Below are 17,858 nucleotides of genomic sequence, written 5' to 3'. Positions count from 1 at the left end.
GGCTGAGGCAAGAGAGTGATGGGAGGAGGTGAGAGTCACTTAACTAGATAGACAGGACAGTGAAGGGATTGCTTTTGGATGGAGCAAAGACTGTCCCATTGTGATAAGAAAAATACATGTAGGTAAGAGTATAGATAGGATACTGGGAAGTCTGGGTTTTTTTACATATAGTTACTTAAAAAAATTATTCTTTTCAAGCTTCTGAGTAGGGAAGACATACTGAGTGTGTCTTTGTTATGATTATTAAACAGGAAAGTTCCGTGTCCAGGGCACAGTCTCCTCCAGTACCTGCCAGGAGAAATCAGCTCCGTGCAGAAGGTAGAGTTAACTATGAAGTCTGTAATCTAGAATATTTCCCTTAAACTTCTGTTTTGAAATAATTATACACTCATAGAATGTTGCCAAAGAGTATAGTGAGGTCTTGTGTACCCTTACTGCAGCTTCCCTCCATGGTAATATCTTACATAGTACGATAGCCAGGAAATTAACATTGCTGTTCTACAGACCTCTATCAGGGCTCACAGTTTGAACATGAAGTAATTATGTGTGTTTGTATTTTTGTGTGACTCTGTGCATTTGTATTATGTAAAACTTGTGTGACTACTATACAGTCAGGGTGTAGAACTGTGGCATCACCTCAGAGGAACGCTCTTGTGCTGCCCCTTCATAGTTGCACTTTCCCCACCCCAAGAATATTTCTTGACTTTTGAAATTCCTGTATTATTAGAAATGTGTGTGGGGCCTTACTGGTGTTCATGAATGTGATCTGTGTATATATAAAAAACATAAAAATTAACTTTTCATAAAACTGTCTCTCTGAGCATTTTGTGATGTCAGGTTATATTAAATGCTTAATCTTCTGTTCTTACACCTGTCTTATTTTTTACTTTTTGTGAATTTTCAGAGGAGAAAAAAAATGTAATAATGGAGTTATCAGAAATGAGGAAACAGCTTCGTAGTGAAGAGCGGCGTCTACAAGGGCGGTTGCTACATATGGATAGTGATGATGAAATTCATATAAGGTAAGTTTTGAATTGTGTTTTTTATTTGTTAATATCTTTTGTGTTCAGGAAAAGGAATCGTACATTTAAAATCAGAACCTATCCAGTAATTCTACAGTTTTGGAACAGGATTAATTAATCTTTATTGTAAAGTCACATTTATTAGAATGAATGGTATGCATGCTTGAGAAAAGTTTTTAACAGAGTGTTGGTGAAATTATATGACTGAAATAGCCTTTTCCCTCAAAAGAAATCTAGCTAAACAGTTATATCTTAGTGGAAGCACTCAGTACAACTAATCCAAAGTAATATATGATTTATTGAGCCTGTATTTATAGTGTGTGGTAGGTTTTCTTTTTCTTTCCTTCTTCTTCTTCTTTTTTTTTTTTTTGGTGGGGGCAAAATAGCTCTTTCTTTAACCAGTATGCTTTTAGATTCACATTCTTGAATTTTATGTAGATTACATTGCCTTCATAAAACATTTATCCACACCTGTTGAACCCATTCATTGTGAAAGTATGGGATATTTAATGAATACTTAACCTAATATAAAACATTTAAATTGAATGTTTTAACTGTCTTTCCCTTCTGCCAATAATATATTTATGGCAGTGATGATGGTGGTGGTTGTGTTGACAGAGATACTGGGATGGGGGAGTTAGAAAGAAGTAGTTCCTTCTTGAAGGAAAACCAGAAATAATAGCCCTAACCTTGAAATGTTTAATAGGATTAGATTTAGTGAAATTTAAGTTTTGGGATTACACCATTCTTCCAGCTCTATCTTAGAATGGATTGTTTGTCTCACCACATAAATCCATGAATGAAAAATAATTGACTCATTTTTTTGACCTTATGTACACAAGGCAAATGGGTGCAGAAGTTGCTTTGTAAAAACTGATTTAAGTGGTAGGGAAGTCTACATTAGAAAAGAGGTAGTTGAAACAAGACCAGAAGAAGACATAAACTAGGCAATTAAGAAAACAATCTCTTTACTTTCCCTTTCTTAGTCTTCTACAAAATCAGGCACAGAAATTTAGTCCTTTAGGGGAAAATGATATAGGAATTGAAGACTTCAGAGTTGGAATAATCATTTTAAAGCTATTTTTTGCATTTTGCATTAAAAATGTATTTTTTAAAATATTTTCTAGCCAAGTAACTTACTACCAAATATTTCTGATAATTTTTGCCAAAAGGACTCCTATATTTTTTAAAGCAGTATTCTTCAAACTGCAGATTGTAGTCTATTAGTAGGAAGTAAAGTCAATATAGTGGGTAACTGCCACAATTTTATTAAAGGGTGTTTATTTTTAAAAAAATTATTTATTTTGGCATAATTTTAAAGAAAAGTTGCAAACATAGTACATAATTCCCATATGCCCCTCAGTTTTCCTAATTGTTAACATCTTACTAGAGTTTTCCCAATTGTTAACATCATACTAGAGTATGACTGTCACTAAAAGCTGATATTGGAACATTACTACTATGTCCCAGACTTTTTGGATTTCTCTAGTTTTTCCATTAATGTTCTCTTTCTATTCCAGGATGTAATCAATATATACAGTACCACATTACATTTAGTTGTCATGTCTCCTAATCCCCTCTGGTCTGAAACAATTTCTCATTCTTGTTTTCATGACTAACAGTCTAGAGGGTTATTGAGTTCTGGAATCCTGTAGAATGTCACTTAATCTGGGTTTGTCTGAAGTTTATTTATTCATGATTAGACTGGTGTTAAGGGTTTTTGGAAAGAATAGCACAGGGCAGGTGGTCTTCTCATCACATCACATTGCATCGCATCATGGGGGTACATGGCATCTACTTGATATCCCTGGGGATGGGAACCTTTATCATTTGGTTAAAGTAGAATTTGCCAAGTTTCTCTGCTGCAGTTAGTATTCTTAGGACACAAATCAGTAAATCTGGCACACTTGCAAGAATAGGTAGGAGGTGGGATTAAGCTCCATCTCCTGGAGAGGGGGTGGGTTATCTATATATATTATTCAGAATTGTAAATGGTAAAATAATAAAATTTAAAATAAAAAATAAAAACTGTAGGAAAGATTTGTCCCTTCTCTTCCCTTTATTCAATCATTTATTTATATCACTTTTGTTTCCTGTATATTTATTTTGTACTTTGAGTTATAATCCATTTTCCATTTTTTGTGGGCACTTCTTTACTTTCTGGTATTATAAGACACTCCAGGATCCTCTTGTACTTCCCCTACCTCAGCCCTAAAATCAGCCATTTCTCCAGGGAGCCATGATTCCTCTTGGAGAATGGTATTTAGAAACCAAGCTCTGAATGCTGGTTGTGCTTGCTGCTACAGGGTGTCATTGCTTCTGGGCAGATGGACAGTGGACAGAGCTAGAGAATTTAATACATGTATGTGTGCTAAGTCATATTAGCATATATCTGTCATTGTTCCCGGGTCTGTCACTTTGTATATTTGTTCAGTTCATAATGACATTCATGATTCTAATCCAGTATGTAGTAGGATTTTTACGTAGCATCTTTTTTTAAATTTTTAAATTGTTTAATGTTTATTTTTGTGAGAGAGAGAGAGCGAGAGAGAGCGTGCGTGCATGAGTGGGGGAGGGGCAGAGAGAGAGAGAGGGAGATACAGAATGTGAAGCAGGCTCCAGGCTCTGAGCTGTCAGCATAGAGCCTGACATCAGACTCGAACTCACAAACTGAGATTATGACCTGAAGTCAGGTGCTTAACCCACTGAGCCACCCAGGTGCCCTTATAGCATCTTAACCTCTGAGTATGTTCTGGCGAAGTAAACACAGTGAGGAAGTTTTGTGATATAGAATGGCTAGATAATGATGTATTAACCCAAGGTGGTGATTTTCTTTTATAATAGATTAATTACTTCTAAGTAATTGAGAGGTCGGTATAGTTTTTCTGTATTTACTTTCATGATGTTATAAATGTCTTAACTATTGCAGCATTCTGTATTCAGACATGCATATTTAATTCAATATAATAGGTTATTGGCATTTTATTTATTTTCTTTTTTTCATTCATAAGTTGAATGCTGTACTCCCTTTTAGCAAACCAATATAAGAAAGAGAAACCAGGCAGCTCTTCAGTTTTCTCATTTGTAAATGGTAATGATAATTTCTACCCCAAGATACTTTAGTGAAGAATAAATAAATGTATGTATTTGAAACTGCCTTGTAAATTCTATGTGCTAACTTAAGTTAGAGAATATATGTTAGAATTGCCATCATTGAGCAAGAGTTGTTTAATACATTTACTTTGGTATAATTTTTAACATGTATTGTAGTCAGAGACATCCCAGAGTTGATTCTTTATTCTGATTTTATAAACTGTCACAAAAAGAATCTCTTGTTAATTCACATTATTGAGCTCTTACTATATGTTAGGCACAAAACAAACATTAGCTAGCTCACATGCAAAGAAGATTTAACAACCTAATTCCTAACTTAGCATTTTATTTAACTCTTAGCATTAATGGAAACTAGATAGGAGTCAAATTTAATGGCCTCCTGTAAGCCTTTTTACCATTTGTTTTGCATTTTAATGAATCCTGTCACCCTGGGTGGCTCACTATTTAGAGGTCTGTCTCAGCCTTGACAAGATAGTTTTGTGGCCCCAGTGACTCCTCATCCTCACCCTGAGGTGGTATCGCCTGTTGGGATCCAAGCTGTTCCCATCTAGGTGCTTAGGGAAGATTTAGTGAACAAAGAAATGAAGGCAGGAATGGGACCAAGTCTCTGACAGTTGTAGATTAAAGTTCCATTTTCAAAAAGAATACTAAATAATATAGGCCTATCTGGTGCTATGGGAAGCAGCAGGGGATACCTGGTTTTTCTTTTCAGGGCTAAAGACACTGTCCCCCATCCCTGTCCTCTTCTTAGTCACTTCCCCAAAGCCCTAGCAGGAAACTCGCTTACTAAGCCACCTGCTTATTATGTTAACTTCCTAGGTACCACGGGATTAGAGCATTAATTAACTAATTAGGTATTGAATTCCCTGAAAGCCCACTGTAAAATTAGTGTTGGAGACTGTGGGTAGTACCCGTTATATTGGGCAGCATATTAATACCACATTTCTCTGTATAATTTTTATTTTAGGCTGAGGGGAAGATAACATTTTTTAATTACCTAATATGTGTCAGATACAATGCTGGGTACATTACAGTGTGTAATTTCACTTAATTAAAAGGAATAGACATCATCTACATCTTACAGATGATAAAATCAGGGTCAGACTGCCAGTAAATAGCAGAGCTGGTCTTTGAATCTTGGTCTTGCTGACCTTAACGGCTGTGACCTCTCTACTGTGTGGAACATTGTAAGGTAAAGCTAAGTCATTTTACTCTTCTAATAAGGTACTTTGCATTGGAATATCTTGAAAGATTATAGTAACCTTTACTGTATTTTTTAATACAAGAGCTTGAAAAAGCAGATATTAAATTTTTATAATATATTGTGATGTCAGATGCCACATTTCTTGAACAGGGAGTTAAATGTGAACTCTAATTTTCTTTTCCTTAAAACACATTTATCAAAATTTGTCATTTATCTGTAGGAAAAGAGAAAAGAATCCCATGGATATATTTGACATGGCTAGACATCGGTTGCAAGCTCCTGTCAGAAGACAGTCACCTAAGGGCTTAGATGCTACTACTTTTCAGAATATTCATGACTTCAATGAGTTGAAAGACAGAGGTGAGTAGAATGCTGCTGTTTTAAAGACACAGCCTGTGTTCTACCCATATTCAAGTATTTATTTGTATCCTTTTTCTAAAGTAGTTTCATTTATAATACATGTTTTAAACGATGATGAGTAAGATGATGAGTAAACTTCCGTATACTCTAGTTCTTCAGTATCCGAACGAAGCTTTAGTGTATCTCTTTTCTTTTGAAGAGCATAGAGCTGTTAAAGCCTGTCAGGAGTGGATTCAATCAGGTAGAATGAGAAGAGTGTCATTAATGAAAGGTGGACAGAGCAAGATGAGCTGAGGAAAGAAACTGGGAAGGAACAGCCAGAGTGACTGGAGGAAAAGCAGGAGAATGTGGTATCCTGAAAGCTAAGGGAAGAGTGTGTCAAGGAGAAGGGATCATGTAAGATGAATATTGCAAAGTGTCAGTTGGATGAGATGTCACTGGTGACCTCAATTAGATCTTTTTTGGTGAAATTATGGCATCAGAAACCAATTAACTTTGCAATGAGGATTGACTAGGAGGCAAAGTGTTGAAGGCAACCCTTGGAGGAAGTTTGGCCAGGAAGGGGAGGAGCAAAGGGTCCAGGTCTGGGGAACTTGTTAGGATGCTAATATGAAGGGCTCTCACTGGGGAAGAGGTGTGAGATACAGAAGAGAGAGAGAATGATGAGAGCAGGGTCCCTGAGGAGGCAGGAGCAAATAGAGGATTTTTGAAGAAAGAAAGTAGAGAAGATTTGATAAAGCACTTAGAAGGAGGAGAGAAAGCTTAGTAGGGAAATAGATTGCCAAGATACACAGTGGCCTGGGAGATGGAAAATGTGTAGAGGAGCCAAAATGTGTGTTATATGTGACTTTCCTTTTGGACCATTTAATAGAGCAGGTATTGGAGTCAAGGGGGCAGAGATGGATGTGTGATCATATGATCTATACCAGAATTTAACTTTTCTTCTTTTTACTTTTTTGTAAATGTTTGTTTTTTTTTTTTCTTTTTTCAACGTTTTTTTTTTTTTTCAAAAATAAATAATTTATTTTTGGGACAGAGAGAGACAGAGCATGAACGGGGGAGGGGCAGAGAGAGAGGGAGACACAGAATCGGAAACAGGCTCCAGGCTCCGAGCCATCAGCCCAGGGCCTGACGCGGGGCTCGAACTCACGGACCGCGAGATCGTGACCTGGCTGAAGTCGGACACTTAACCGACTGCGCCATCCAGGCGCCCCATGTAAATGTTTGTTTATTTGTGAGAGAGAGAGAGCAAGCGAGCATGAGTGGGGGAGGGGCAGAGAGAGAGGGTCTTCATTTTACTTTTAAGAGTAAGAGCTATTATTGAGAGTTTTGAAAATACAGATAAAGAAAGAGGGAAAAATCACCTTACTCAAACCACCTAAATATAAACACCATTCTTATTTCAAGTCTTCTTTCTGAGCCTAATTAAAGCAAAAAGGGTAAAAATAAGATCTTAGTGTTAATTTTTCCTTTTGTTTTTCATTTATACTTACAAGTGTCATCATTTACATATACTGTAGCTTTTTAATTCTATTATTGTTGACAATTTACTGTATGCAGGAATTGTATTAAGCCCAGTGGGTCTTGGGGCACCTTGGTGCCTGTCAGTGGAGTATCCAACTTTTGCTCAGGTCATGATCTCACGGTTCATGGGTTAGAGCACCAGCACAGAACCTGCTTTGGATTCTGTGTCTCCCTCTCTTTCTGCCCCTCCTCTGCTTGCATGTAGGTAAGCTCTCTCTCTCTCAAAAATAAACATTAAAAAAAATTATTGGTGTGCTTGGGTGTTTCAGTCAGTTAAGTGTCTTACTTAGGCTCAGGTCATGATCTCACGGTTGGTGAGTTCAAGCCCTGCATCAAGCTCTGTGCTGACAGCTCAGAGTCTGGAGCCTGCTTCAAATTCTGTGTCCCCCTCTCTTTCTGCCCCTCCACCTGCTTGTGCTCTCTCTCTGTCTCTCAAAAATAAATAAATGTTTGGAAAAAAACAAGCCAGTGCATCTAAAGAATTAGGTCAGGGGATCTGTGAGGTCAAAACTGTTTTTATTCAGGGCACATGGGTGGCTCAGTTGGTTAAGTGTCCAACTTCGGTTCAGGTCATGATCTCACGGCTCATGAATTCAAGCCTTGTGTTGAGCTCTGTGCTGACAGCTCGGAGCCTGGAACCTGCTTCAGATTCTGTCTCCCTCTCTCTGCCCCTCCGCCACTTGTGCGCTCTCTCTCTCTCTCTCTCTCTCTCTCTCAAATATAAATAAACATTAAAAAAAACCTTTTTATTATAAATTAAGACATTATTTGTCTTTATTTTTATTCTCACGTGTGTATACAGGTTTTCTGGAGGTTACACAGCATCTGATAACTTCATTGCTCTGATGCTAATACTACAGTGTGTTTGTGTGTTCTCATTTTTAAATTTTTTTTTTTTTAGTTTAATTTCTAATAAAGTTTGTGTATGTGAGAGACTTAGATAAAAGCTCTTAGGGGTCCTCAAAGATCATGAGATCATGAGAACAAAAAAGGTTTACACCACAAATTGAGCCACTCATTTTCCCTATGTTATTTCCACATTGAGTCCTTGTTCATCATGTGACTCAGTTGTTGATATCTCTTGTTTTTACAGAGAGGAAACAGAGTCTGAAAGTGGCAAAGTCAGGGTCTATCCAATCCAAGTTCATGTGTCCAGTCTCTTCTGTTAACTTTGTCCTTAATCATTTTCTAATTCTTAGGTATTCAACATAGTTCCCATTTTTTATTATGTTATACTATTACATTATTTTGATAATTTTGGTAACTTCTGATCATAAAGCTTTTTATATATTTAGGATCAATTCTTTAAATTCTATCCCAGAAGTGTAATTAGTAGATCAAAGGGAATAATAGTTTCAGGGCTTTTTAATGTATGTAGTATATTTTTGTTCTCAACGTTTAAAAATTAAGGTTTAACATTTTCATTCTGATCAATTAATATTCTTGAATTGTGGCATAGGTGAATTCTTAGACTGTCATTTCCTCCACTAATGACATCTCTCTCCTAAAGTTCCAGCCAGTCTACATTTGTCTTGCTTTTTGCATGATACTTGCAAGGGTTAAAATTTTAATTGGCCAGTAACATTATATTTTCATTTTTTCAGTATATTTTAGGGATTGGCTGTGATTACAGTGTTTCATGGCTGCCTGAGTTATAGCCATATGACTGACTGCTTGGACATAGTTGCCTAGCTATGTGTTTGGGGTGGGGGGTATCTTCGGGAGTGGGATGGTAGGAGAATGCCTAATAAGTTAGTGCTTGTTCTGGTGAGGGTTTCCTTATAATGTTGGTAAGTTTGTGAAAGGGCATCTATTTAAAGAAAATTAATTTCATGTTCTTTAGTTTTATGATAATTAGTGATATTTTATTATTTATATTCTTTGATTTTGAAATTAGGTTATTCATATGTTTATAGTGAAGTTTAATAAAATTTCATTTGGAAACAAGATTGAACTTAGCTGTATATTTTTGTACTAGATTCAGAAACACGAATTGATCTGAAATTTATGTACCCGGATCCTCCAAGAGATCACCACACCTTAGAGATTCAGCAGCAAGCCCTGCTAAGAGAACAGCAGAAGAAACTGAATAGAATAAAGATGCAGGAAGGTGCTGAAGGTAAGAAATAGTCATTACTATCTCAAATAGTATCAGTGAGTTGCTTTTTGTTGTTGTTATTGGCTTTTTTCTCTCTCTGGTATTGATTTCAGTTCCAGGCAATTTCCCTGCACTGGTGGCTTTATGCTCACATGGCTCTTGTGGCATATAGTCCCAGAAAAATACAGGTCCCAGGGAGGGCTCTGATTGGTGTGGCTGAGGTATGTTATCCATGTATGAGAAGGGCCCAGGCATTCACTGTAATGAGGAAGATTGAGCACCTTGGCTAGGTCAGGTGACATCTGCAGCAAGAAGTAGGTAGGAACCAAGGGAAGGAATGCTGGGGCATTTCTTTATCATGCGTGTCTGCCAGGTTTTGATACGACATAAAGTTTGTACAGTACCAGACTGGGCTGTGAACATTTTTTTGTATAATCAGCCAGTCAGCAGATACTTACTAAGTGACTACCGTGAGCACAAATACGCATATCCAGGGGATGTGGTGATGAAGGAAATAATGCTACTGCTCTCTAGGAGCTTATACTTCGGGGGAGACATTAGCTGCTAAATAAGCATTAAGTGTGATGAATGCTGCAAAAGAGAAATCTAGGGTCCCTTGGGAGTGTGGAACTAGGGGTGGGGGAGCATCTGGTAGCAGAGTGGAGCAGCTGCCTCAGTATTTGTGCTCCCTGTTGATCCAGTGACCCTCACACATATTTCACCAGCTTTGCTAGCCTTCAGGCCACTGAGAGTGGCCATAGAAAATGAGTTGTACAAACGCTATTGTCTGGTAACAAGAATGAGAAGACATGGTCCTACCAGTTACTTTTAGGAAAATTTAAGACCCTAACTTGGCAGGTTGATCTGGCCTGCAGGATCTGAGGAACGTTTTTTTGACCATGAGACAGTATCACAGGAGTAAGGGGTATACCACTTTAGGCCCAGGTCAAGACTTTGATAAAGATTGATATAGGGAAAGTCTTTCCTCTATCTTGTACAGAATTTTTCACAATGGTCTCATAGATCACCCTCTGACGGCAGAGTAACCCAAATGCTATGATAAATACTAGGCATGCCATCAGAGAAGAGAAAAGCAAATACGTTGTTCAACCTTTACAAGCATTTTGGTGGAATTTTCCCTTAGGAATTCCAGCTGATGATCTGATCTGGTGTGATCTTGGCAAATTAGGCTGATTAACCCAAAAATAGTCCCCAGGTAGATTCAGATGTGTTTTTGCACTGTGGGTATCCATAGCAACATCTGCCACCTTCCAACAAACAGTATGATGACTTAATTCATAAAAATATGGTTTAACTATAAAACAGTCACAAACATGGTATAAAATATTCTAAGAGCCTGGGTGGCTCAGTTGGTTAAGTATCTGATTCTTGGATTTTCGGCTCAGGTCATGATCTCATGGTTTGTGAGGGCAAGCCCTGTGCCGGGCTCCGTACTGATAGCATGGGGCCTGCTTGGTAATCTCTCTTTCTCCCTCTCTCTTTCTCTGCCCCTACTCTGCTCTCTCCCTCTCTTTCTCAAAATAAATATTAAAAAAAAAATTCTAAGAAGGAATACAGGCTGTCATTCATTGGTAGAGTATTTATTCCCAATGGCAGGTTCTAAAGGACAAAATGCACTATTCAGAGGAACACATAGGAACACTGGTCAGATCAAAGAGGGACCTTTGGTATACATGATCCAGAATATTTGCCCCTGGAACCAGAAACCTAGAGCTGAACTAGCCTCCTTCAGTTCATGTGAGGGGCCTGTGTTTAACTCCACTCAGCAGATTTCTACACAGATTGTGGAAGTATGGAAGAAGATGGTGAAGAATTCTGCATTATTTTCTCTTTCTGTAGGCATCAGTTTCAAGTTCACAGTGATTTTACAGTTTCTATTCATTAATGTGAATGGAAGAATTTTATTCAATTAAAATGGATGCTTAGTTATATTTATTAATAAGTAATATCTTAACATAATTGTAAAATGTGATAGTTGAAAAAGAATTTCTAATAGAGCACTAGCTAGTTACAAAAGATATTCTAAAATTTTTTTTTAAATTTTATTTTAGAAAATCTGTTTTTAATGTTCATGTATTTTTGAGAGAGAGAGAGAGCATGCTAGCTGGGGAAGGGCAGAGAGAGACAGAATCTGAAGCAGGCTCCAGGCTCCGAGCTGTCAGCACAGAGTCTGACGCAGGGCCCGAACTCATGCCAAGATGTGAGATAATGACCTGAGCTCAAGTCAGATGCTCAACTAACTGAGCCACCCAGGTGCCCCTAAAAATTTTTATTTTAAAATGTTTTCTTGGGGCGCCTGGGTGGCGCAGTCGGTTAAGTGTCCGACTTCAGCCAGGTCACAATCTCGCGGTCCGTGAGTTCGAGCCCCGCGTCAGGCTCTGGGCTGATGGCTCGGAGCCTGGAGCCTGTTTCCGATTCTGTGTCTCCCTCTCTCTCTGCCCCTCCCCCGTTCATGCTCTGTCTCTCTCTGTCCCAAAAATAAATAAAAAACGTTGAAAAAAAAAAATGTTTTCTAACTTTTTTCTCCATTAACTGTAGTTGACTTGGATGCTATCCCAAGTGCTAAAGTACGGGACCACAGAATGGTAAGAAACCACTTATTTTTTTACCACAATTTTTCAGGTTAGTTTTTGGGGGATAAAAAATTTTTAGAAATATGGTGAGTAATCCAGTTTTGAATATTGAATTAAGAAAGAAATTAAATATTGTCTCATCCATGTAGTGGGTAGTAGAGATATATTAGTATAATACATAGAAAATATATTGTTATACAAAGTATATTGTGGCATTGGATCTAGGCTCTTCAAGTTGGTCTGTTTTTAATCGTGTGACTTCAGGCAAGATATTTAATCTTTCTGTGCCTTAGCTTCCTGATCTGTAAAATAGGATAGTATTACCTCTGAGGGTGGCTATAAGTAAATTATTATTTGCAAGGCACTTAGAGATAGGCCTGTCACGTAATTTCTATATAAATGTTGATTAAATAAATGAAAAATAGTTTGGGTTGTTGTGGGGATTAAGTGAGATAATGTATTAAAAAAGCCTTTAGCATAGAGCCTGGCCCATAATAAGTGCAGCGTGTTTGCTGTCAGTATGAGCAGCAGTGGAAGTAGGAGTTTATTATATAAATATTGGTGAGGTCTATTAAGAAAGAAAGCAAGGTAAGGGTGTTACTCTTATCGTGAGGAGGTGAAATCTGTGCAGAGACTGAATAAAGGGAAGGAATGAGGGGCCCCTGGGCAGCTCAGTTTGTTAAGCATCTGACTCTGGATTGTGGCTCAGGTTCCTGAGATCAAGCCCTGCATTGGGCTCTGTGCTGACAGTGTGGAGCCTGCTTGGGATCCTCTTTCTCCCTCTCTCTCTCTCTCTCTCTCTCCCTCTCCCTCTCCCTCTCTCCCTCTCTCTCTCTCTCTCTCTCTCTGCCCCTCATGCATGTGTGTACATGTATTGTCTCTCTCAAGTAAACACTTAAGAGAAGGGATGAGCTGCTTTCATGCAACAAATATGTATTGAATACTTACTGTGGAGCAGATAGACGGTGCTAGGTGCTGGGGGCATAGGAATGAACAAAAATCCCTGCCCTCTGAGGGCTAGCTTTCTGTTAAGAGGGAGAGACAATAAATAAATATATATTATGTTAGATTGTGGGGCTCTGGAGAAAATAATAGCCTGGAAAGGGTGCTGGGTGTCCTGGGGTAAGAGAGTTTACAATGTTGGGGGGCACCTGGGTGGCTCGGTTAGGTGTCCAACTTTGGCTCAGGTCATGATCTCGTGGTTCATGAGTTCAAGCTCCACGTCAGGCTCTGTGCTGACAGCTCGGAGGCTGGAGTCTGCTTCAAATTCTGTGTCTCCCTCTCTCTCTGCCCCTCCCCTGCTCACGTTCTCTCTCTCGTCTCTCTCTCTCTCTAGTCTCTCTCAAACATTTAAAAAGAGGGTTTATAATGTGAAATACAGTGGGCATGAAAGGCTTCATGGAGGAGGTAATATTCAAATAAGGACATCAAGGAAGTGGCTGTGTGAATTAGCAGGGGACACATCTGGAGGAAGCAGCTTCTAGGCAGTGGCCCTGGGCAAGAGTAGGCTTGGTGCATACAGGAAGCAGTGACCAGGCTGGGGAGGCTGGAGAACCATGAGCAGAGTGGGTAGAGTGGTGATGGGCTGGACTGCAGAGCCTCCAAACTCATCACAGGGTTTTGCCTTTTACATTGTGCACATGTTGAGAAGCTTCCAGAGTTTTAGAGCAGAGTAGTGACACATGGCTACTGCTATAATCTAAGTGATTTAGCCTGGGGTAGGAGTAGTGGCAGTGGTCAGAAGTGGCCAAATTTATGTATGTATGTATGTTTATTTAGAGAGAGAGAGAGAGAGAGAGAGAGAGAGAGAGAGCGCGCATGCATGCAGAGGAGGAGCAGAGAGGGAGAGAGAGAGAATCCTAAGCAGTCTCCTTGCTGTTAGTGCAGAGGCTGACGCGGGGTTCCAGCTTACAAACCGTGAGATCATGACCTGAGCTGAAATTAAGAGTTGGACACTTAACCAACTGAGCCATCCAGGCACCCCAGAAGTGTTTGGATTTATTTTGAAAGGAGACCTGAAAGGATTTTGACATATTGGTTCTAGAGTATGGGGAATCAAAGGTGGAGTCAAGGGTTCTGGTTGGGAGTTGACCTTTATAGCAGTAGGAAGGCAGAAGAAACACATTTGTGGGGGGAGAGATTTACGAACTTAGTTTTAGACATGGTAAGTTTTGAGATGCCTATTAGACAAACAGTCGGAACTGGCAAGTAGCAGACAGATAAGTTCAGGGGAAAAGATTGGGGTTGGAAAGAAATTTAATCTTCACACACATGAATGGCAGAAACAGTATTGCCCCCATTTTCAGATTATAAAGATAAGGCTCAGGTAGGCTGTTTTAGTAGCCCAGGGTTACCAGTTGGTAGCTGTTGGTACTTAGTTTTGAACTGATAATGATGTTGCTAATAGCTACCATTTACAGCGTGACCACTGCTCACCTGTGCCAGATACTTGACATTTATTTCTCTAAAGTTCACAACAAGGTGTGCTTATCCCTATTTAACATATGAGGAAACTGCTAGCACATGGCCACGCAGTCAGTAAGCTGCAAAGCCCAGATCTGAAACCAAGGTGGTCTCAAGAGCTCCTTTGTCCCTGTACCACACCTATTCCTGAAGATTCTGTAGGTCAGTAGGTTTCTCTGTGTGTGGCAGCCACATTTCTCAGTGAAAAGATATCGAAATTTAACAGCTGGGATTTTGATTAAAATCCTGGATTAGTGGGGCACCTGGGTGGCTCAGTCAGTTAAGCGGCTGACTTCAGCTCAGATCATGAACTTGCAATCTGTGAGTTTGAGCCCCACGTCAGGCTCTGTGCTGCTAGCTCAGAGCCCAGAGCCTGCTTTGGATTCTGTGTCTCCCCCTCTCTCTGCTCCTTCCCGCTCATGCTCTCTCTCTCAGAATTAAATTTAAAAAAAAATTTAAAAAACCCTGGATTAGTAACACTGTATTTTGCTGAGTAGAAACTTAGCATAAGCCAACAGTTTATCATGGCTGTTACCAAAAAGCTAATAAATTTTGGGCTCCTCATCTTCCTAGAAACTGGATTATATAGGAAACACAAATGAAAGTGGGGCAGGTTGTCATGGAGAAGATAGAGCTTGGGTGGACTTGGATCACTTTTCAGTTATGTGAAGGACTGTGATGAAGAACAGAGAGGTGTGGCGATAAGTATGCCATGCTAGGGACACCTGCTCCAGACCATTTGGTAAATATTAGATGCTGTTATTTTCATGCTAAAAAGTAAAAGCAGAATCAATAGGTGTTAAAAAGGAAAGTTAAATGCAGTATATGGAAGAATTGAGTGAAAGAGAAGAACTTTGTGATAATCAATGCTGTGTATCAGTGGAATGTATTTAGAAATTAATGGATAATAGCTCTTTGGTGGTGCATTCTAGCACATCCTAAAAATCTGGTGGGGAGGTGGTGTCAGGTGACTTTAGGCTCCTTCTAGCATCTAAGGTGATACTATTCTCTGTATGTAAATCTGTTAATCCCTTATTTGAGAGCTCATTACAAGCCCAGTCATAGTGTTATTTTGTTTCCTACTCTTCTGTTCTCTCTACATCTGTGCTATACCTGTGTGACCACTGCTGTCACACAGGGCTTTCCTTGTCTGGGGGCGTGCTCCTCTCTGTCCCCCATGGCACTGTGATCCACTCCACAGTAGAAACTCTTACTCATCTTTGTTCCTGGCATGGAGGAAATAGTGCACTACACAGATTTATTGAAAGAATGAGTGGGTCTTGGCGGTGTTTAAAGACCTTTTAATTTTAATTGTGAACCTCAGTAGACAACCCCTTTCCTGGGGTAGACCTCTGGGTGGCTCAGTTGGTTAAGCATCTAGCTGTCAATTTTGGCTTGATTCTTGATCTGGATTCTCTTTCCCCCTCTCCCCAACTCATGTGCATGCTCTCTCTCTCAAAAATAAATAAACTTAAAAAAATTTATAAAAAAGGGCCTTTCTTGTATTTGGGGGACATTGGAATGTGGTGTAGGAAGGAAGCAGCCATCCTGTTTTGCTAATTTTGGGAACAGTGTGGAGACATGTGCCTCTTGGTAAAAGTTTGTTATTTTTCCATACAATACTAATAAAAGTTGTTAATGTATGATGTTTCTTTTAGCTTAGAGAGCACGCTGATGACTTTTTGAAAACTTCATTACTGGAATCTGATAGTGCTTTTATTGGTGAGTATATTTATTTTACGGATCTAGTTATTTAAATCTTAAACATTATATTTAAGTACTTTTTTCCATATTTACAAAATCACTACTCTTTGTTTTACAAGGTGGTAAAAAGTGAATATTCTGTTTTACTAACTTAATAATTATCAAATTAATCTTAAAAACTCTAATCTTCAAAACTTTATAACTAAAATGAACTTTAGAAGTCATAGAAATGGTTCTCACAAATCCCTGTACATGAATTTTCATAACAGCTTTACTTCTAATAGCCAAAGCTGGACTCAGCTCAGATTTCCTTCAATAGGTGAGTAGTTAAACTGCAATACTTCCATACTATGGACTGCTACTAAGAGATCAGTATCAAGTGCATTTTATCAGTGTCAATATCCTGGGTGTGAGATTATTGCTCTTGTTTTGCAAAACAGTACCACTGGGAGGAACTGGGCAAAGTGTATAAAGGACCTCTACCATTTCTTAAAACTGTATGTGAATCTTTCAATTTTAAAAAGTCCTAAGAATATATACTTAGTAGTTTTTTAAGTTTGTTTTGTTTTGTTTTATGAAAACAACTATAAAACTCTTATGAAATAAAATAGAAATATCTATTTCATGGATTGGGAAACTCAGTATGGTTTAAGACCGTGGTTCTTCCCAACTTGATCTACAAATTCAGTGCAATCCCAATCAAAATTTATGGATATCAACAAACTGATTCTAAAGTTTATATGGAGGGGCAAAAGACCCAGAATAGCCAGCACCATATGGAAAGAGGACAAAGATGAGGACTAACACTACCTGACCTCAAGACTTACTATAAAGTTACAGTAATCAAGATGGGATGGTATTGGTAAAAGAATATACAGATAGATCATTTGAACGGAGTAGAGTCTAGAAATAGACCCAAACAAGTATAGTCAACTGAAAAGAGCAAAGGTAGTTGCAATGGATAAAAGATGGTCTTTTCAATAAATGCTGCAGAACAACTGGACATCTACATGCAAAAAAATGAATCTAGACACAGACCTTACACCCTTCACAAAAATCAACTCAAAATGGACCATAGACCCAAATGTAAAATGTAAAGTTATAAAATTCCTAGAAGATAGTAGAGGAGAAAACCTAGAAGAACTTGGGTATAGTGATGACTTTTAGATACAACACCAGGCATAAGCCATGAGAGAGAGAAATTGGATAAACTAGACTTCATTAAATACTAATGCTCTGTGAAAGACCATTGCAAGAGAATGAGAAGACAGGCCCAGACTAGGAGAAAATACTTGGCAAAAGACTTATCTGATAAAGGACTGTTAGCCAAAATATACAAAGAATTCTGAAAACTCAACAATAAGAAAGAATTAAAAGATGGGTGAAAGATACAGACATTTCACTAAAGACTTACAGATGCCAAATAGGCCCTTGAAAATATGTCTTTAGGGAAATGTAAATTAACAACGAGATACAACTATTAGAATGGTCAAAATCCACAGGAACTCTCACAGCTGATGGGAATGTAAAATGGTACAGCCACTTTGGGTGTTTCTTAGGAAACCAAACATACTCCTTACCTTTCAATGCAGCACTTATATTCCTTAGTATTTACCCAAAGGAGTTGAAACTTGTGTCCATACAAAAATCCTCACCAAGATACTTACAGCAGTTTTATCAGTAATTGCCAAGACCAGGAAGCAAACAAGATGGCTTTCAGAAGGTAAATGGATAAATATACTCTGGTACGTCCAGACAATGCAATATTAGTGCTA

General features: G+C 38.5%; 1 protein-coding gene across 15 annotated transcripts in view; it reads left to right on the top strand.

Moving 5' to 3' along the window:
* CSPP1 (centrosome and spindle pole associated protein 1) overlaps positions 1-17,858 on the top strand; it is a 154,401-nt gene that overhangs the window by 129,343 nt on the left and 7,200 nt on the right. For 14 of the 15 annotated variants that reach the window (XR_007458598.1, XM_049633645.1, XM_049633654.1 and 11 more), the window contains 6 exons: positions 252-318; positions 905-1,022; positions 5,561-5,700; positions 9,203-9,343; positions 11,882-11,928; positions 16,038-16,101. Coding sequence is in view for 14 of the 15 variants with exons in the window: in XM_049633645.1 (XP_049489602.1) it covers positions 252-318; positions 905-1,022; positions 5,561-5,700; positions 9,203-9,343; positions 11,882-11,928; positions 16,038-16,101 (577 nt within the window). In the remaining variant the exon portion in view is untranslated. Of the gene's footprint in view, positions 1-251; positions 319-904; positions 1,023-5,560; positions 5,701-9,202; positions 9,344-11,881; positions 11,929-16,037; positions 16,102-17,858 lie in introns of those variants that run through there. The other variant, XM_049633656.1, reaches the window with a different exon arrangement.

This window comes from Panthera uncia, chromosome F2 (assembly GCF_023721935.1).
Source record: "Panthera uncia isolate 11264 chromosome F2, Puncia_PCG_1.0, whole genome shotgun sequence".
In the NCBI taxonomy this organism is placed as follows: domain Eukaryota; kingdom Metazoa; phylum Chordata; class Mammalia; order Carnivora; family Felidae; genus Panthera; species Panthera uncia.
Note: the sequence above shows the minus strand (reverse complement) of the source record. Positions and strands in the feature narration are given on the sequence as shown.